We start from the raw sequence: 21,652 nt of genomic DNA, 5'->3' as shown, positions 1-21,652 counted from the left end.
CAGCCCTGACACTCCAGTTTGTTTATGACTGATTGCAAAATAACAGACTTTTCAGCACTGACGCAAGAAAGGACTCTACCCAACTTTTTCATCACATTATTGCCATGTTAGAAAGTTCAGAGGACAGACTTGACTCCGCCCTCAAACCAGCGTGCCTCCCTGTCCAGGATGTTACATCCTCATCATTGAAAGAGTCCACTGGCCTGTAGGTGTGAACAGACTGCAGAGTCCAGGCCTGACGAGGTGGCTCTGCTGTGTTGGTCCATCCTCTCAGCCAGAGCTTGTTTGGTTTCCTCGATGTATAAATCCTGGCACTCCTCCTGCACTTAACAGCGTACACTATGTTACTCTGTTTGTGTCGGGGACCCGATCCTTGGGCTGGACCAGTTTTTGGCGCAGCGTGTTTTGGGGTTTAAAAGCCACAGAGACCCGGTGTTTAGAGAAAATGTGTCTCAGCTGTTCTGATACTCCTGACACGTACGGGGGTTTTCCTCTGCTCTTTCCAGGTGGGTGACACGGTTGCCCCTCTGATGATCCTCCTTGGGCTCTTGTGATCTGGGGGGCCTATGGATTTCTGGGGCCTGGATCTCCTCCATGCCTGCTTCATGCCCTGGGGGGCGGGGCCATGGCTCCCCACACCCCCTAGCACAGGGGTCGGCAACCTGCGGCTCTTTGGTTCTTATACTGCGGCTCTGCGTGGTTTGGGAAAATAAATTAGAAGCTATTAGCTGAAGTGTATTTTATTTGTGTTCTTTTTTTAACTTGTAGTTCTAAACTGGAAGATTATTGTGATATTGAAATATAAAAATGAAATTATATTATATTATTTGTTCATCGCTCAAAATAAGCGTCACACTCGTGGAAGCCGGTGTACCCGCCGAAACGCCGTGCATTTATCGAGACTTTCAGCCCCAGGTAGGCCAATTATGGATCTTTGGATCCACATTATGTCAGCAGCTCCACCGTGAACTATGTTAAACCAAACACGCTCGCGCCTCACAGACGACAGCTTACAGTCCTGTAAAGATGAAAGTGACTTCGTACAGCCCCGACCTGCAGACGCTGTGCGCAGAGGTTCAGGAGCAGAAGTCCCGTTGTAAACATATCACGGCAGACCCGACGATGTTTGCATGAACACGCTTTTCAGCTTCTCTTTATTGACCACTTTTCACACACAGCCGGCTGTAGCTTTGCAGCTCACAGCCCGACACACACCAACACAACAGCACAGACGTTAAGGCGGCGAGGCGTGGTTGCGGGTGCCGCTCAGGTGCGTCCGCCTCCCCTACAGACCACGCCCCGCCACACACATTAACCAGGTAAAATACATATTTAGGCAGAATTTTGCAAATATCTATTTTGCATCTTTCAGCAGCATCGAGCTTTTTTCCAATTATTTTTTAAAAGTCAGGTCAAGGCTCCAAAAGCACAAAGGCGATATAAGGAGGGCTCACAGCAGTTTTTGTTTGCTGGATCATTTTAGTTCAGCTGGGTGTCTTTCCTTTGGTTATATTTCTTTAAGAGTTCAAAATGTGTTAATTACATAAATAAAATGTAATTTTCTCTGTAGCACTTCATGGATTTCATAAGCAACACACCTTAGTTGTTCACACAAAGCATAAAGGTACAAAACAATATATACAGTGTTATCTTCATTCTAGATGTCAAAAAGTATTCGCGGCTCCCAGTGTTTTCTTTCTTTACGTGGAAACTGGGTCCAAATGGCTCTCTGGGTCTTAAAGGTCGCTGACCCCTGCACTAGCAGATCGTTACATGGAGAAACCTTTTGAATACAAGATCCACACAGGTGCTCACAGACACAAACTACAGCTTTCTCGGCTGCTACCTCCAACAACATTGTGCGCTGTTGGTCCTGCGTGCTGCACAATAACTTTCAATATTTAGCATTTACTGTTAGTTACAGTTACCCAGGTTATTGCTGTGGTGTCGTGTTTATTGTGTTGCTCTCCTTTTGTTTGTTTGGGGTTTTTGTTCTCTCTCAGCAGGTGATCCAGGTGATTTTTTTTTTTCGTGCCCTTCCTCACTGTCCCCTTTCCCCCTGTTTTTCTTTCCCTCCCTCTCTTTCTTTTTCCCTTTCCTATCCCCAGCCATGTCTGTCCCGTCTGTAACAAGTGAAAGTAAAATAAAATAACAAAGGTCAGTCAAATGGACCGAATGGCAAGGCTGGGATGATCCAGTTGGTAAAGTGAATCTGTTGAGCATCTTTTTTGGCCTTCAGATAATAATTCTGACGGCGAAAGAACCAAACAGGACAGGCAAAAATAAAAAACAGTCCTTACACACACAATTATCCTTTTGTTATCCTTTCAATCCTTTTTATTGAAATGAAAGGCCAGACAGTCAAAAGAAAATAAAACAGTGGTTAAAAGTGACTCCATGTCTTCTGATATCATTGTGACATCTTCATGCAGAAGTTTCCCTCATCAGTTGCACCGATCATCAGTACATGTGAAGACGTTATAGCTGGAAATGGACTTCAAAGCAAAGGCATCAGCTCTCCTCATGCATCTTTTGAAGTACGAGTATCCTGCAAAAGAGCAAAGTGAAAACTCAGACTGTACAGATTTGAATTCAAAGAAACACCATCATCAAAAATAACATGAAATAACAATAGTGTGTGTGTGTGTGTGTGTGTGTGTGCGTGCGTGCGTGCGTGCGTGCGTGCGTGCGTGCGTGCGTGCGTGCGTGCGTGCGTGCGTGCGTAACCATACTTACTGGGAAATGTGCTGATGACATAGGCACAGACCTCATCAGGTCTCTGGCAGGTCTCCACTGTGTTGGTGCAGCTGCCACCAGCTGTTATTGGAACGCAGCGGTTACACCGCAGAGCCTCTGACAGGAGACAAAGACAGAGATATACACATGAATATGACTGTTTAATATTAGTGAACACTGATGGCAAATCTACTGAATTAAAAACAGAAGAGAAACATGTTGAAGTCCAGCTCTTCAGTGTTACTGCCCCTAACAGAAGATTGGTGGCACTGGCTCGTTTTCAGTCACATTTTGCAGTTTTAGTTAAGTTAAAATTTCTTTTCTTTTTTTATAGCACAACAGTTGCCTCGATGTGCTTTATACAGTAAAGTAAATATACAACTCCTCTGACTTTGAACTGAACAGAACAAAAGCAATCTGTAAATCTAACTTACCACTGCTGATGAAGATCATGAGGAGGATGACAGCAAGTGCAAAGGCTTTCATTTTCTTCTCTTGCAGGAGAGTTGGTCTCTGCAAAGATTACTTGGATTACAATATACTCACTCATATGACCAAATGCTGCTGAGTGTGAATCAAAAACAAGGCTCTGAGAAAACATCAGCTTTTTCCCTTTCTTCAAACACAGAAATCCTTCATTTCTTATTGTGTCTTATTTTTGTTCCCATGTCCAGGCGTCTCTGTCTGTGTCGTCCTTTCCCAGTCCTTTCCCAGTCCTTTCCCAGTCCTTTCCCAGTCCTCCTGCTGCTGATGCTGCCAAACCCTCACCACGAACAGCCCACATGTCTCTGTGATCACACACTTGCACCAAAGAACAGTTAAAAAGGACATTTCGATTTAGAAAGTGAAGAATTACCTGATGATGTTTCCTTTAGCAAAGGTACAGCTTCACTAGACTGAGCGCTTCACTCAGGAATTTATAGTCTGCTGAGATGTTACACAAACACTGGATATTCCATTTTAATGAAAGCCGACTACAGAAGATTACAACATCATGTTAATGAGCTACCACTCTGCAAAGAAACAACGCAAACACACAATTTCATTCCAAGTGAAATTTCCCAGAGTAGAAAAGCGCTGTATAAGAATCAGTCCATTCACCATGTAAACTGTACTTTACTTCACCAGCAGCCAGATGTGGTGAACAGTGCAGCAGGACTGTCTGAATTCTTCTAAATTCTGTCATCTTCTTCTGTCACCTACGATTTCACTGCCAGCTGCCCTGGAAATAAATAATGTTCAAGCTGACGCTGTAGCAAGCAGCACATGTTACGTCTGTGTGTTTCCTTGCTTGTACAGCACAGCGACCCAAACAGTGGCTTCTACATTAAAGTGGTTTGTAATTTGCAACATGTGAAAATACACCGTGTTGATTTATCTTTATTATTTATTATTATTAATTCTTGAATTGTTATTTCCCAGAACACAGAATGTCAATCTACAGGTTCATTTCTGCTCACCTGTAATTTGACTGTTGTTATCCTTTCATCCCTGCCGGACTGTAGCTGTCCTCAAATGTCATTCCTGCCTAACATGTGTTCCTAAAGCAGCCTAGTTAGTATACGTCTATGTCTCAGCCTTCTACACTTACATTTAATTGTCTGGTGTTTGCACATGAACATCCACTGTTGTGTCCATTACTGAAGCTGTTCAGCAGCAGAAATAACACAGCTGCGTAGGACACAATGTCCTTATTTATCTAACATGCAACACAGTAAATCAGACACACCAGTCCCTCTTACACCATCACTGGTTACTGGTACTCTGAGTTTTATTTGAGTATAGTTAGGAAAATACAGCCAAACAAAGATGGTTTCCACAAATCGTCTTGTCAGGTGAAGTATCGATCTTCACACCCTGAGTGATTCCCAGCTTCAGACGCTCCAGCATCTGTTAGCAGGACTCGTATGTGTACATCTGTATATGTATGTAATTTATAATTTGTTCATAATTGTCCCACATTACCCAAAATGTTGAAAAGTATAATCAGTGGCATGAAATCATCTTTAAAATTTGCTATTAAAACAGAAACAGTTTGAGTGTGGTGCCATTGAGAAATCCAGTAAACGAGTCATGTTAGTGAGTAAAGCCGCTGGAATAAACCAAGCATGACTCACAGGGTCACAGCAGGGGGCAGCAGGTCAGGAACTCTGCTGAGGAACGCTCACAGTTTCTGTGGGAGTGTCCTGCGTGTCCGTGACACATGGACTGGTTGGCTTTAGTGAGTCAGAAGTGTCTTTAAATTCAGTCTTCAGCAGAGAGCTCAAATCATCAGATGGGGACATCTGATTGGACGTAAAAAGCTCCAAATGACCATGTACCAAAATCTAAATCCGTACACTAAATGACGTCTGTAAAAAACATCTGGCACCAGGCTGCATGCCTGTATTTGAGCTCTGATGACCTGACTGTTGCAATGACATTAATATTAATGTTGCATGTAGTTATAATAATATCAACAGCTTTAACCCGATCAGTCTGACAGCACAGAGGCCGAGCAGGTTTTCTTTCTTGTGTTGGTCCAAGTGTAAATGTCTTCTATGTTCCAAAACGGCATTTTTTTCATTGCTCTAGCTCAGTGGATTTAGTCGAATTAGATTAGATTTTTAATTAGGGTAAGATACAGGAACCAATGAACCGAAGCCTTTAAAATGAACACGTGCAAATCTTAGTGCAAGACAAAGTGTCTAAATGTGCATTTATAGTAAATCTGCAGAGGTTGATTCTGTTCATATCGTCACTCATCCAGGTGACGTCCTCAGTCTCAGCTGACTGCAGGTTTCCAGCCTTATGCAAATGTGCAGTTTATAAGATGGGACCGGTCCCTTCTTGGGGTCCTTGGGGATCAGGACCGTCCGGCCTTCAGTTAGCCATTCCAGGTGTCTCTCGTTAACTAGCAGCTGGTTCATTTGTGCTGCCAGACGCTCGTGGAGTGCAGTCAGCTTCTTCAGCCAGTAGGCGTGAACCATGTCGGGCCCTGGTGCTGTCCAACTCTTCATACTGGAGACCCTTTCTTGGATATCTGCCACTGTGATGGTTACTGGACCCTGTTCGGGGAGGTCGCTGTGGTCTGCCCTCAGATCCTCTAGCCACTGAGCATTGCCGTTATGGGTTGCGTCCTTCTCCCATATGCTCTTCCAGTATTGCTCCGTCTCCAGCCTTGGTGGTGCTGTCCTCTTATTGTTCCCTTGCCACTGAGAGTACACCTTTGCTGGTTCTGTGGAGAACAGCTGGTTTATTCTCCTGCCTTCTATCTCTCTGGTGTACCTCCTCAAGCGGCTGGCCAAGGCTGTGAGTCTTTGCTTGGCAGTTTCCAAGGCCTCAGGTATGGACAGCTTGCTGTATTTCTTATGCACCTTCTTTGCCGCACCTTTCTGCAACTCCGTTAGTTGGCTAACCTCCCTCCGTGCTACTTTGATCTTGCCCTCTAGCCTCCTTCTCCATGGAGGGTACTGCCCCTTGTGGCTGTTCAACTTGTAGCCAAGCATCTCACTGATCACTGCTGCCGTATTGTAGATCAGCTTGTTAGTGTCGGTAATCGTGGCTGTAGGTATCGTCCGTAGTGCTACATTAACATCATCTAGCAGACCTTCTGAGGGTACTTCACGTAATCTTGGTAACCGGCTACGGGGGATCCAGGTTTCAAGCTTGGCCATGATCCTATTTTTCAGGTCAGTTCCTCTCGCACTCAACGATCCTTCTCCTATCGCACTTGGGGCTATGTGCCCAATCTCGGGTGATGATATCTCCCCCCTGACCTGGCGTCCTGACTCCTCCTTGCCGTAGCATTTGTGTTGTACCTCGTCAATCTCTAGCTGTGAGAGCAGTCCCTTCTTTCGAATGTTGGAACACTGAGCTACTAGTTGTTTCGCCGTCATTGTGGATGTTGGGTATCGAAGAATCCATAGGTCCGTCATCCTATTCATGTAGCCCCTTCCGCCGGGGTTACTTGTGTAGTAGCATTCCAACAACGCCCTGTTTTCATCTCTTAACCACCGATGCCTTCTTGTTCCAGTAGCCCACTTGTCGTCATATATATATATATATATATATATATATATATATATATATATATATATATATATATATATATATATATATATATATATACATATATACATATATAGAGAGAGAGAGAGAGAGAGAGATAGAGAGAGATAAAAGGACCCAGAACCATGACAGAAACTGTTGTTCACAGTTGTTCTGATGTTGTATCCATTTAATTATTGTAGTAAAATAATTGATTTCTGTGCATTTGTTTTCCAGATGCATTAAATTCAAGACATGTTCTGGTTGTGCTGCAGGAAAAGTCCTTGAGTGTGTGCGGGAAGGGGAGCAGGAGTCTGTTATTGTTCTGGAGCAGGAGAGTGAGTTGTACCAGACGACTCCTCAGGATTAACGGCCCATCTTTCTGTACCTCCTCAATAAACTGTGGTGAGAACAAAACATCTGGTGCTTGAGAGGTTATAGGAACGTTACAATATGTTAAAATAGTGACATCTGTTGGTGACAAATATAAAGAACAGCTTGAATCTACAAATTAAAGTGCTTCGTGATTACTGACCACTCTACAGAGTGGAGTTGATAATTCTGTCTGATATTGGGCCACCCTTGTGTTGCTTTGATCATGTATTTTTAGTGGGTGACAAAATTATGGGATAATGACGTGGGGGTAGAATTGATTGGGAACTGGAAAGGGAAAATGCTAATGAACTTGTAAAGTAAAAACATGATGCATTAAAGGTTACCCTGTTTGGTTTTTATTTAAGAAGGGAATGTGTTCCTCTGTGCGATGGCCGAGTCTGTTTCTTTTCTAGGAGGTCATTTCTCCTGCCTTAGAGAAAATCCTCACATGGAACAGAAGAGGCTGGAGCGCACAGAAACTGCAATGCAAGTTGGTAGAGATGCAGGTATACAGGCGTCCTGGGACCACAGACTATCATCTAAAAAGAAGATCAAACAGCTGCAAATCCCGTTCTCACTCCCGACGCGTAAAATACTGACGATTTGTCATGTCCCTTAACCTCTCATGCTGACGCTAAAGGTACCCTTCCACGTTTTTATGCGACGCTGTGGGTTGTCAATTCATTCCAATATGAACCCACTCGTGGCGATCAGAGACGCTTTGAGCAGAGGCTCTAGCCATCCATTTACTCCAATAATAACCCCGTCACGGCGAAACATGACGCCGTGAAGCACAATCTAACTGGAGAACCGGGGACCCTCTCCGCGAACGGGTTTTTCACCCTAATTTAATGCTTTCTTCTAATGACATCGTTAACATTTCTCAACAAAAACACGTGAAAGTATCACTGATAATTCAACAATAAAATCGCTTCATGTTGTGGCCATCACACAGTGTTTTCCAAACTGATTCACAATCTGAAAGTGCGCAGATTTAACGTATACATAATCCTTTGTTAGGTTTATTATTTTCATTTCACACGTAAAACACATTTATAGATTCATTCACCACTCCTGTTAGTTTTGGATGCGCTCGGCTCCAACCAATCAGACCAATTTACGCAGACGGCGCACTAATCCCGTAACTGCACACTACCAATAATCCTCAACCGCCGTTGCTATGGAAATGAAGATAACAACAGCTTGGTGCTACCCGTTATTCCTTTATTTACTCTAAAATAATAACCAGCGATAATACGAAAATAAACTGGCCCAGTGTTTAATTATGTAATTACAAATTGCAAATTTAATTTTTTTATTTCATTTTATTTTTTACAAATTGCAATATTTATCTACAGCGCGCCTTTAGCGACACGTCAACAGGTCTTAAGCAAGGCGATTGGATGGTTTTTACTGCAATGCATCTTGGGAGTCGTAGTAAATGTATCTTTCAACTCACGGTCCTGCAGCGAATTTTTCGACTCGACACGAGGCAGCTAAGTAAGTTGTGATAAACTGTGGGCAATTTGCATGTTCACTGAAATATTAATTTCAGTGATATTAAACTGATATTAAACAGTAGAAGAAACTGCTCTCAGTTTTTTGTGGGAATGGTAATGCAGCACGATACACCCATGAACCAACCTGCAGTCAGTACAGTGAAGCAGGACAAATGGACAGAGATGTTACCAGTGAATGGAGCCCTGGTAACCTTCAAACTGGACACAGGAGCCAAGGCTAATCTGGTGAATGAGCTGGATGTGAAAGCGATGAAAACGAAACCACACATATTCCAAAATAACAGTTTACTCCAAGCATATAATGGAGAACCAATCAAAACCAAAGGTAAATGCAGGCTCAGGGTACAAGTAAAAGAAAAATATCACAGTCTGATGTTTATCATTGTGCCAGAGGGACATGAATCTCTGTTGAGAGATAAAGCATGTGAGAGACTCGGCCTAGTCAGACGGGTATACAGTAGGGCTGGGCCATATTATACCGTTCACGGTAATACCGGTATAATGTTAGGCAACGATAGGAAAATGAAATATCGCGATAGAATGGGAGTAAAACGCGCGTCCGCAGTGCCTTTGTTTTCATACGCACATGGCCGATTGTTGAGTGAAACAGATGAACCAGAATTGGTTTGTAAAAATGGTGCAACTTCCGTGATGTGGAACTGGTTTGGTGTTTGTCCGTCAGATACACAACAAAGCACATTTTTTTGCAGAACATGCAAGCGGCCGTTGTTATTGTCATATTTGTCGGACTAAGATGCTCTTAAATCTGGGAGTAATCTGGGTCCTAAACTCCGTATCCTTCAGGTCAAACAACACTGCAGCATCACTGAGAGTTAAAAACTGTCTAAATTCTTTCATCTTTAATAAAACGATCAGCATTGCTGCTTATCCAGGTGTAACTATGAAGTTTAACTTCCAGGCATCCATGAAAACAAAAGTTATTACATTTAACGGAGTTAGAAGTTAGCAGGAAGCTAGCGGAAGTTAGCTCGCTAGTTTCGCTAGTTACCTAAGCATGATATAGCATGTTCTGACTGAGAGATTTCTGAAAAAAATCAAACGTACAGCTCTGCTATCACTTCCAACATAAATGAAGGCAGGAAACTAAACAGCAGTGACGTTTGCAGGGTTACTGAAGTTGGGCTAGCTGGTATATAATGATGTGCTACGTGATCGCTAGCGACACAGCTATGTTAGCATAACATAAACAGTGAAGCTGGAGGACGAACACTAACACTTTTCCACTTATAAAAGTTAACGTGAAGGTTCTTCATGGTTAGAGACAAATGCAATCGCATGGCAGGATGCTGTAAACGGACCAAACTTCCATCAGGAGAACAACTGAGATAATCCATCCACAATACGAGGTTAGTCATTAATATACTGCAACAACATGGGAATAGAGCAGCTGCCAGAGAATTCAACATTAATGAATCAATGGTACAGAAGTGGAGGAAGCAAGAAGAATGAGTTTAATAAAGTTTGATTTATCTGACTGCTTTGTTTCGCTTAATGTGCCTTATAATCCCGTGCACCTTATGGTCCGAAAAATGCGTACTGCACACTGCAGTTTAATGTTGCAAAGCACCTCTTTTTGACTTCAGTGGATATTATACATGGTTATGCTCAGGATATGTCAGCCCATTTCTACTGGAAATGCCTTTTGGTTAAACTTTCAGCAAGGAATTTGCATTTGCACTGTTACATTTTTATAAAGCTTTAATGTACATAAAAACCAGCTTCTTGTTTAAGTGAAAATAAATGGAAGGTTGTCTTTTTGCGCTAGTAATGTTGTGGAGTTGTATTTTGTCTCGCATCAATTATATCGTCGGTTATATCGTTATCGCAAATTTTCAAATATATATCGTGATAAATATTTTTGGCCATATCGCCCTGCTCTAGTATACAGTATAAACAGCTCTGAGCCCAAAAGTGTGAAAGAAATAGTGGATCTGTACCCAGACATATTCAAGGGGTTTGGAGTGTTAGTATTTAGTATTTATTTATTTATTGTCATTGTCAAGAACAATGAAATTGCGTTTGGGGCTTCCATACAACCCAAAAAAAAGAAGAAAATAATAAATACCCCTTAAAACCCAAGTGTACATATTTAACCCAGTGTGACTCCAATGCAATAAGACAATCCTTAGCAATAATGTTCGTAGAAATTCAGACAATGTTACCCTTCACCTACAAGATAAAGCTGAAAGAAGGAGCTCAGCCTGTGGTTCATGCACCTCGACGTGTTCCAGCTGCTCTTAAAGACAAGCTCAAAGAGGAACTAGAGCGGATGGAGGCACGGAGGCACTGGAAGTAATAAGAAAAGTTGAAGAACCTACTGAACAGAGATGGGCAGTAACGCGTTACTTGTAACGCGTTACTGTAATCTGATTACTTTTTTCAAGTAACGAGTAAAGTAAGGGATTACTATTGCAAAATCGGTAATTAGATTACCGTTACTTTCCCGTAGGAACGCTGCGTTACTGCGTTACTAAAACCGTGATTTTTTTTGCGAGAATGTCTCATGACAGTGACGTAAGCAAGTGCGACGTTGGTGACAGCAGCTGTGTGCAGATCAACAATGGATAATATATCGAGTACAGGAGAGAGTATGAGCGTGCAGCGTTTAAAGTGTGGAAGTACTGACCTTACTTTGAGTTTGATTCCATAAAAAGTGACAAAAACATTAGCGTCCATCGTGCGTGGGAAGAAAACTTCTTTTTACAGCGAAAAAAACCCCTAAACTTCCGAGCAAGCACCGAGTAGCTACGACGTGATGGGAAACTCACAGAGACACTCGCGCGGATTCTTCAACTGACCGCAGCACACCTACACCAGGGTAACCCTCCGCCTACCCTGCTCCTGCTTTACAGGTGAAAATAGAGCAAAAGGACCGCTGAGTCTTTGACTTTATTTATTTTCTGCTGTGTTTTACTTGCATCTGTTTGAAAGAGTGCGTGAAAACACAAAAAATATTTTATTTTATGTGCTGGAATGTGTAGAAAATAGGTTTAAATGTTAAACTAATTTATTCAAGTCAGAGAATGTTGCATATAATTAAATGTTTTGCTTGATGCATAAAGTTAAAAGATTAAAACTGATAAAACAAGTTAAAAAAAGAGACTTTTCCATTTGATTACATTTTGTATGATGGATTATGTAGAAAAAGTAGAATTGGGCTGAAAGATCTATCACTTTATCACCTCTTCAGGTTGTAAATCGTGTTTTTAAAAAGTAACTAAGTAACTAAGTAACTAAGTAATTAATTACTTTTGAAAATAAGTAATCAGTAAAGTAACGGGATTACTTTTTGGGGGGAGTAATCAGTAATTAATTACTGATTACTTTTTTCAAGTAACTTGACCAACACTGCTACTGAATGGGTTAACTCCATGGTGTGCATTAAAAAACCAAACGGCGCTCTTAGAGTCTGCATGGATCCGAAAGACTTAAATGCTAACATACAAAGAGAGCATTACCAGATACCTACAAGAGAAGAAATAACAAGTGAAATGGGTGGTGCAAAATGTTTTAGCAAACTAGATGCGTCTCAAGGATTTTGGCAACTCAAGCTTCACGAGGACAGTACAAAATACTGCACGTTCAACACGCCATTTGGGCGTTACTGCTTCTTGAGAATGCCTTTTGAAATTTCTTCAGCTCCTGAGATATTCCACAGGACCATGGAGCATATGATCGAAGGAATCGAGGGAGTCAGAGTTTATATGGACGACATCATTTTGTGGGGATCCACACTACAGCAGCACAATGAGAGACACAAGGATGTGTTTTGAGTCCCCTCCTGTTTACGCTCTACACATCCGACTGCTCCCCTACCCATCTCTCAAACACCATCATAAAGTTCGCGGATGACACCACAGTGGTTGGACTCATCTCAAGGGGGGAGGAGTCGGACTACAGAGATGAGGTCAACAGACTGACTGAGTGGTGTTCAGTTAACAACCTCCAACTGAACACCACGAAAACTAAAGAACTTATCTTGGACTTCAGGAAGGGCAGAGCAGACCCGGCCCCACTTTACATTCACGGGAGCTGTGTGGAGAGGGTACACTCCATGAGGTTTCTGGGCGTGCAGATAACTGATGACCTCTCCTGGACTGCAAATACTACAGCGGTGGTTAAAAAGGCCCAGCAGCGTCTCCACTTTCTGAGAGTGCTCAGGAGGAACAACCTGGAGGAGAGGCTGCTGGTGACATTTTACAGAGCCACCATAGAGAGCATCCTAACGTACGGCATAACAACATGGTATGCAGGGTGCTCAGCTGCAGACAGGAAAGTACTGCAGAGGGTCATCAACACAGCCCAGAAGATCACTGGCTGCTCTCTGCCCAGCCTGGAGGTCACTGCAAACTCTCGGTACCTCAGCAGAGCTGGCAATATCATCAAGGACCACTCTCACCCCAGCAACCAACTGTTTGAACTATTACCGTCAGGCCGACGGTACAGGTCACATAAAACCAGGACAAACAGATTCAGGGATAGCTTCTTTCCCAGAGCTATCACCGTAGTAAATAAGCACAAAAACAATTGAACCTATTCCATACCGTCACTGTCATTATATTATGCTGCTATTCATACTGTCATCATATTAATGCTGCTATCCTGTATATATTGTACATACTATTGTTTGAGTACTTACGATTGTTTTTTTTGTACTTTTTATATTTTACATTTATATTTATTATTGAAACTTGCACCAAGGGAGTGGCACTCCAATTTCGTTGTACTCTGTACAATGACAATAAAGGCTATTCTATTCTATTCTATTCTATTCTATTCTAAAGGTTTTGGAAAGAGTGAAACGTAGAGCTGGGCGATAGAACGATAACGATATGTATCGCGATATAACTTTTACTCGATAGAGAAATTAAGCTATCGCGATAGACCTCGCCGCTCTTGTCCTCAAAAAAAAAACAAAAAAAAAAAACAGCCAATCCAAATTAAGTAGCGCAGAGCCGAACCAATCACAGCCGCAGCGTCACGTCACGTGACTTGTTACGTACAGCACAAGTGCCAAGCCGCACGTGTGTTTGTTTGGGAAGCAGCCAGCGGGTAATGGAGGAAATGAGCTTGCCGACTAGAAAAATCAACCGAGCGTGACCGAAGAGAAAACAGATGATGGTTCCAACGCCGGAGAGATTGTCGAACGGAAGAGCCATAGACGTTCCGTAGTGTGAAGGTATTTCGGCTATTTCAAGTCTGACAAAAAACAGAGTAGCGCGCACTGTAAATGTGCCGAAAGCAAGTCTGGAAATACAATAAACTGGTGCATGCGTCACACTGTGCGCCACGTTATTGTTTCGGTGAAATGAATTTCTACAATACTGTTACTGTTAATTCTACTCTCTGCAGTGTTTAAATGCTTACATATACACACAGTTACTGTCCCTCCACACATACGACTCTGTTCTGCTTCTATGTCCCAGCTTTGTTTACTTTTTCCCACCGAGGCTTCTAGACTTCTGATTGGCCAACATTTCTACACGGTTAGGAATCTAGCGCCACCTGCTGCTTTGGCATGTTCATAGCAGCGTTTTCCTTCATTTCTTCCTTTATGTGTGGACGGGATTATTTCTCGGTGACAAGCTGACAGCCGAAGGCATCGAGCCGGACAAGGAAAAACTACGAGATATACTGGAAATGCCATGTCCTGAAGATAAAAAAGGTGTGTTGAGAATCCTAGGAATGGTTAACTTTATTGGAAAATTCATCCCAAGCCTGGCAGCCAAAACAGTGCAACTGAGACAGCTTCTACACAATCCGGTTGTTCAGTCTGACGTCACTAGCCGTGTCTGGGTCTAAACTCCGCTGCAGGTCCATATATCAAACGATCACTGTGGCATTACTGAGAGTTGAAAAACTGTCTAAAGTCTTTCATCTTTAATAAAATGATCAGCGTTCTGCTCTACCAGGTGTAACAATTGAGTTTAACATCCAGGCATCCATGAAAACGGAATTTATGACATTTAACGGAGTTAAAAGTTAGCAGGGAGTTAGCTCGCTAGCTTCTATCTAAATACAATATAGCATGTCCTGACTGCGGGGTTTTGGAAACAAATTAAAACGTACAGCTCTGCTATCACTTCCAGCATAAATGCAGACAGAAAACTAAACAGCAGTGACGTTTGTAGGGTTACTGAAGTTGGGCTAGCTGGTATATAATGATGTGCTACGTGACCGCTAGCGACACAGCTATGTTAGCATAATATAAACAAGCTAACTTTTTTTCCACTCGATAAAAGTTACCGTGAGTGTTCTCGGTGGTCAGGAACAAATGTAATCGCATGGCAGGATGCTGTAAACGGACCAAACTTCAGCCAGGAGAACAACTGAGATAATCCATCCACAATACGAGGTTAGTCATTCATATACTGCTGCATGGGCTGGGCTGTAGCTACATCCTAAGGTTTTAAAAACTGAGCTTAAATAAATGATTAGTGGTAATAAAAGCCGAGGGAGGTCTACAGTGATCACTGACTGTTTTAGGAGCTTTTTGAGATCAAATAGAAGAAAATACAAAACATTAAACATGTTAACAACACAAAAGCCATATTACAGTTTTTCTCGATTGGTTTGGCTCATTTCTTGAAACCGAGATGACATTCTCAAAATAACATGGACAAATCTCCAAACCACCTTGCAATTGTTCACAACAGAATGTCATTTTTCATTGGTTTTATCAAATTGCAAATGCTTTAGTACATGTCTCAAGTGACTCTGTGCTTCTTTTCAAATGATTATGTACAAGTAGCTACAGTTAGCACAATGAGCCCACATTTAGCACATTTTCCAAATAAATAGATCTTGGCGATCTAAACTGATTAGTTGATTTTTCAGTGAAATGGTTACTCACTCCAAAACATATCAGCATGGTTTCATTGTGTAAGTCATCATATGCACAATTGTCTGTTCAACTGTCAAAATTAGTCAAAGATATAATACCATGAAAGTATGGCTTGGAACATTTGATAAAGTTATGACAGTACTTGACAATCAATCAGGTGAAATTAGAACTAACGAAGGAGCAGTTTCCCACATCTCAGATGACCAATCAAACAGGTTGTTTAGATACCTGACAGGTGTTGTCTATGATTATGACTGCTGCCAAAAGTATATAGACAGAGCTTGGCCCAGGGCCAGTTTCATTTGCAGTGTGAACATGGAAGCACCTCGCCAAGTACAACAGCAACTTCCTGCTCGAGGAAGAAGAAGAAGAAGAGGAAGAGGAGGAGTGAGAATGCGTGGAGGAATAGGGGGAAGAGGCCGAGGAGCACGGAGGCACCATGATGTCCCAGATGAAATCCGGGCCACCCTTATTGACCACGTTATAAACCATCGCCTCACAATGGCAGAGGCAGGTCGCCGAGTGCAGCCTAATGTGCCTCGGTCTACAGTCTCCTCCATCATCCAAACCTTTCGCAGGGAAAACAGGTACAGAACTATGCTATTGAACTATTCAGTGTTGGTGTGTGTGTAGGCCTAGAATACTGTAATATCTTCATGTCATGTTATATGATACTATAAAAATGACAAAGAAAAAAATGGAGAAAATACTGTGAATAGTATTCCAGTCACTGTGCAGTGCATCACACTTTTAGTACCATAAAACAGCAGTACAATTACATTGGTAACTCATTTTGTAACAAATTCAAAGTGTTGACCTTTGACTTGTATGTCTAGGATTGGACGACAGCCTCAAGTGGGTGGCAGAAGAAAACTTCTAAATGAACAACAAGAACGAGAAATATGCAACATGGTCATTGCAAATACTGCCATCACACTGAGACAGATTCGTAATGCAATCCTGCTAGACAATGTAATGTTCCAAAATATAAACTCTATCAGCATCTCCACAATAGACCGGGTACTGCAGAAACATCAGATGACCATGAAACAGATTTACAGGGTACCATTTGAGAGAAACTCTGACAGAGTGAAAGGGCTGCGGTACCAGTATGTGCATGTAAGTCAACTACTGGTTGTCTATCATTGTAACACTATTACAGTAAGACATGGTTACCACTGTTTTTTTGTTTTGCGTTATCCTTTTTACCTTCAGAACCCAGCTTTGTGTGACTAGAGCATTTTGCCTAGAAATTGTCTTCAGTTTTCCACTCCCTGTTTTTACAGTACTTTAGATCCTCCCTGCAGTATCTGTCTCTACTTGACTGATTAGATTTATTTCTATTCTATTGTAGAGAATAATGGCATTAGAAGGCAACGAAACCCCTCACATCCTAGTGTTCGTTGATGAAGCTGGCTTCAACCTGGCCAAAGGTCGAAGGCGTGGCCGTAACATCATTGGCCACCGAGCCACTGTGGATGTCCCAGGCCAGCGAGGAGCAAATATAACAATGTGTGCCGCTATATCAGAAAGAGGTGTGGCCACACACATTCCCAGTTTAGGGCCCTACAATACACAAAAGCTCCTCAATTTTTTGGACCACCTTTATACTGATCTGATCCCAGAAAATGAGAGAGGTGAAGAAGGACCTCAGCTACCACATTATGTCGTTGTGTGGGATAATGTGAACTTCCACCGCGGCCCACGCATCAGAACCTGGTTCACCACCCATCCCCGGATGCTAATGGAGTTTCTTCCACCTTACTCTCCTTTCCTAAATCCAATTGAGGAGTTTTTTTCAGCTTGGAGGTGAAGGGTGTATGAGCATCAGGCTCAAGACCAGAGGGCCCTGCTGCATGTGAGGACATCACAGGGGATCAATGTAGGGGATGGTTGAGACATTCACGCCGTTTCTTCCCTCGCTGCATCGCAAGAGAAAATATCCGTTGCGATGTGGATGAGAATTTATGGCCTGACAGAGAGCAGCGCGTCGATGGCCAGGGGGATGAGGATGGTGGCCAGGAAAGAGAGGGTGACAATGGCGACCACTGAAAATATTACTGTACTATAGTTCTGAAACTTTATTTACAGTATGTTAGGCTAGAGTTTGTTTGTTTTTTGTTTGTGTTTATAACTGTTCACATTTACAGAATCCTGTATATGTTTTCTTTTCACAGTATGTTCTCTAATGTTAACATTTCTTTGTACGAATGAAAATGTTTACAGTTTCCTTGAGTATGAGTGGTTTATTGGAGGCTGATTTTACTGTAAAGTCTTTTAGTTTTATTCATAGTGGTATTCTGTTGCTAGACCTGTGTCTCAGTGACAAAACGTCTAAGCATTTTGACTTGCAGTGCTTAAACAATGCCAAAGGTATAATGCATTTTGGGGGCATTGACTATTTATATGAGAAGGATATTTAGTTTTGACACATGGATAAACTCTTTTGGGAGAGATATGAGCTTTTGCAGGGGATCCATGGTGTTGTGCTAAACCATCCAGGTTATTTTGACAAAAGCACTAAATGAATGCACATGTGCCAAGGCACTTGAGAAGGATCTGTGCTATTTTGACTGTACTGGCCTTTTATATGGGAAAGGAATCTGCTTTTGAAGCATGGACGAAGAGTTTGGGGAAAGATATTTGATTTTGCTAGTGAGCTATAATGTTGGGCAGAACTGTAAGACTGTTTGGCCAAATGACCTTATGGTTTTGAGAATGTCATCTCGGTTTCAAGAAATGAGCCAAACCAATCGAGAAAAACTGTAAACGCAGACTACTTTAGACCCGGAAGTAGGATTCGTCGCGTCATCACTGATCAACCGGATAGCTGCGAGTTCAGATGGAATAAAGAACTGGAAAACGAGTGGCAACAACTGAAAAAGACACTTACAACAGAGCCCGTTTTGGCGTATTTTGATCCAAAAAGAAAAACAAAAGTGTCAACAGATACATCGAAGGCCGGGATCGGCGCAGTGTTGTTCAGCAGTTAACATCTAAAGAAAAGGGGATGTGTTGATAGGAGTTATGTGGGTTAGTTCAGCTTCACCACTAGGGGGCTGTCTAAACCAAACTGTGATATATACTGTGTCGTAGAAGCAGCGGCAGGTTATGTTTGCATGCATGGATGTGAGCCACGTTAAAATAAAGAAGCTTGCTCACTACTACTGATGTTTTATTAGAAACACGACAATTATGTCAGCAGCTCCACCGTGAACTATGTTAAAACAAACACGCTCGCACCTGACAGACGACAGCTTACAGTCCTGTAAAGATGAAAGTGACTTCGTACAGCCCCGACCTGCAGACGCTGTGCGCAGAGGTTCAGGAGCAGAAGTCCCGTTGTAAACATATCACGGCAGACCCGACGATGTTTGCATGAACACGCTTTTCACACACAGCCGGCTGTAGCTTTGCAGCTCACAGCCCGACACACACCAACACAACAGCACAGACGTTACGGCGGCGAGGCGTGATTGCGGGTGCAGCTCAGGTGCGTCCGCCTCCCCTACAGACCACGCCCCGCCACACACATTAACCAGGTAAAATACATATTTAGGCAGAATTTTGCAAATATCTATTTTTCATCTTTCAGCAGCATCGAGCTTTTTTTTAATTATTTTTTAAAAGTCAGGTCAAGGCTCCAAAAGCACAAAGGCGATATAAGGAGGGCTCACAGCAGTTTTTGTTTGCTGGATCATTTTAGTTCAGCTGGGTGTCTTTCCTTTGGTTATATTTCTTTAAGAGTTCAAAATGTGTTAATTACATAAATAAAATGTAATTTTCTCTGTAGCACTTCATGGATTTCATAAGCAACACACCTTAGTTGTTCACACAAAGCATAAAGGTACAAAACAATATATACAGTGTTATCTTCATTCTAGATGTCAAAAAGTATTCGCGGCTCCCAGTGTTTTCTTTCTTTACGTGGAAACTGGGTCCAAATGGCTCTCTGGGTCTTAAAGGTCGCTGACCCCTGCACTAGCAGATCGTTACATGGAGAAACCTTTTGAATACAAGATCCACACTAGGGCTGGGTATCGTCACTGATTTCTAGAATCGATTCAATTCCGATTCACAAGGTCCCAAATCGATTCGATCCACGATTCGATTTAATTCGATTCGATTCGATTTAAATCTGGGAAATTTTGACAGTCAGAGATATAATTCAGATCAGAACATTTACATATTTTTGTATCAATAAAAAGGAAGCTGACACGCGCAAGACTTTATCCAAGGTGTGAGCATCACAGCAGATGCCTTTGTGTCAAAGTAGCTGAAGATAAAACACAGAAAAACATGAAGGTGATTTTCCTGGCCTGGGATTTTATAAAAATATTCTGCAGTACATCAAAAACGAAAGAAAACCATTAATTAATGAACATTACCTCTGACGTTACAGCGGTTTTATTAGACACACGGCTAAGCATTTTGCATTTTGAATAATTTTAAAAAGTTTCAATTTGTTCAGTATTGAACAGCAGAAATGAGGTTTTCTTTTCGGAAGAATGTAAAAGGGAAAAAAACAGCGGCCGACAGCCTGTAAGCAACAGTAGACTTGTGCGTAACAAGCAAGCGAATAATGAAGAAAGCGAAACTGTTCGAGAGAGAGGGGAGGGGGAGGGAGAGAGGGAGAGAGAGCTGCGCATCGCAATGGAAGCAAAACAGTAAAAGAGTGAATTCATGACGATGTTTATGTGAAGCGTTTGGATCTTCTTTTGCTGCTGGTTCGGTCAATATTGTTTGGAGAGAGATCAAACTAACAGCTTTAGAATCAGCGCATAAAGGGCGTGAACACAAAGCGCAGACCCGGATCAGCGAGCTGTCGGCTTTCAGCCCCGACTGTGAGAAAGGCGACATCTAACTGATTCTGATCCGCGGGTCGCGCTGTGTGTTTAAGTCTATGTGCAGAATCCCTGTACCTGCTCTCATTTACTGTTTGGTGGTTCTTGAAATTTTGTGAGATGTCACCAGAGATTCTGGCATTTCGGACAAAATAAATTTATATTAAAAAATCGATTCAGGATTTTAATGAATCGATTTTACGTTATCCAAGCCAGAATCGATTTTAATCGATGAATCGATTATAAAAACCCACCCCTAATCCACACAGGTGCTCACAGACACAAACTACAGCTTTCTCGGCTGCTACCTCCAACAACATTGTGCGCTGTTGGTCCTGCGTGCTGCACAATAACTTTCAATATTTAGCATTTACTGTTAGTTACAGTTACCCAGGTTATTGCTGTGGTGTCGTGTTTATTGTGTTGCTCTCCTTTTGTTTGTTTGGGGTTTTTGTTCTCTCTCAGCAGGTGATCCAGGTGATTTTTTTTTTCGTGCCCTTCCTCACTGTCCCCTTTCCCCCTGTTTTTCTTTCCCTCCCTCTCTTTCTTTTTCCCTTTCCTATCCCCAGCCATGTCTGTCCCGTCTGTAACAAGTGAAAGTAAAATAAAATAACAAAGGTCAGTCAAATGGACCGAATGGCAAGGCTGGGATGATCCAGTTGGTAAAGTGAATCTGTTGAGCATCTTTTTTGGCCTTCAGATAATAATTCTGACGGCGAAAGAACCAAACAGGACAGGCAAAAATAAAAAACAGTCCTTACACACACAATTATCCTTTTGTTATCCTTTCAATCCTTTTTATTGAAATGAAAGGCCAGACAGTCAAAAGAAAATAAAACAGTGGTTAAAAGTGACTCCATGTCTTCTGATATCATTGTGACATCTTCATGCAGAAGTTTCCCTCATCAGTTGCACCGATCATCAGTACATGTGAAGACGTTATAGCTGGAAATGGACACTTACACTTGGACCAACACAAAGAAGTGTCTTCTATGTTCCAAAACGGCATTTTTTTCATTGCTCTAGCTCAGTGGATTTAGTCGAATTAGATTAGATTTTTAATTAGGGTAAGATACAGGAACCAATGAACCGAAGCCTTTAAAATGAACACGTGCAAATCTTAGTGCAAGACAAAGTGTCTAAATGTGCATTTATAGTAAATCTGCAGAGGTTGATTCTGTTCATATCGTCACTCATCCAGGTGACGTCCTCAGTCTCAGCTGACTGCAGGTTTCCAGCCTTATGCAAATGTGCAGTTTATAAGACTGGGGAAACCTGCCGCT

The 21,652-nt window shown here is 42.1% G+C and overlaps 1 protein-coding gene and 1 long non-coding RNA gene across 2 annotated transcripts; one reads left to right on the top strand and one right to left on the bottom strand.

Moving 5' to 3' along the window:
• Positions 1-2,308: 2,308 nt before the first annotated feature.
• On the bottom strand, positions 2,309-3,725 carry LOC143415097 (uncharacterized). The gene is made up of 4 exons (XR_013095702.1): positions 3,593-3,725; positions 3,171-3,249; positions 2,737-2,853; positions 2,309-2,548 (listed from the first exon to the last, which is right to left on the bottom strand). It is a non-coding gene; the product is annotated as an uncharacterized LOC143415097 (long non-coding RNA).
• Positions 3,726-15,977: 12,252 nt separating this feature from the next.
• LOC143415218 (uncharacterized) lies at positions 15,978-17,731 on the top strand. The gene is made up of 3 exons (XM_076880814.1): positions 15,978-16,112; positions 16,362-16,644; positions 16,880-17,731. The coding sequence occupies exons 1-3, from the start codon at positions 16,027-16,029 to the stop codon at positions 17,336-17,338; spliced, it is 828 nt and encodes a 275-aa protein (XP_076736929.1). The 5' UTR covers positions 15,978-16,026; the 3' UTR covers positions 17,339-17,731.
• The last annotated feature ends 3,921 nt before the right edge of the window (positions 17,732-21,652 follow it).

This window comes from Maylandia zebra, linkage group LG23 (assembly GCF_041146795.1).
Source record: "Maylandia zebra isolate NMK-2024a linkage group LG23, Mzebra_GT3a, whole genome shotgun sequence".
In the NCBI taxonomy this organism is placed as follows: Eukaryota; Metazoa; Chordata; class Actinopteri; order Cichliformes; family Cichlidae; genus Maylandia; species Maylandia zebra.
The sequence above is the reverse complement of the archived record's forward strand: the minus strand, read 5'-3'. Positions and strand labels throughout refer to the sequence as shown.

Coding starts and splice junctions, on each gene's coding strand:
- LOC143415218 (XM_076880814.1), top strand. CDS start 16,027: ATGGCAGAGGCAGGTCGCCGAGTGCAGCCTAATGTGCCTCGGTCTACA. Junction 16,113..16,361: donor ACCTTTCGCAGGGAAAACAG/GTACAGAACTAT, acceptor TTGTATGTCTAG/GATTGGACGACAGCCTCAAG. Junction 16,645..16,879: donor TGCGGTACCAGTATGTGCAT/GTAAGTCAACTA, acceptor ATTCTATTGTAG/AGAATAATGGCATTAGAAGG.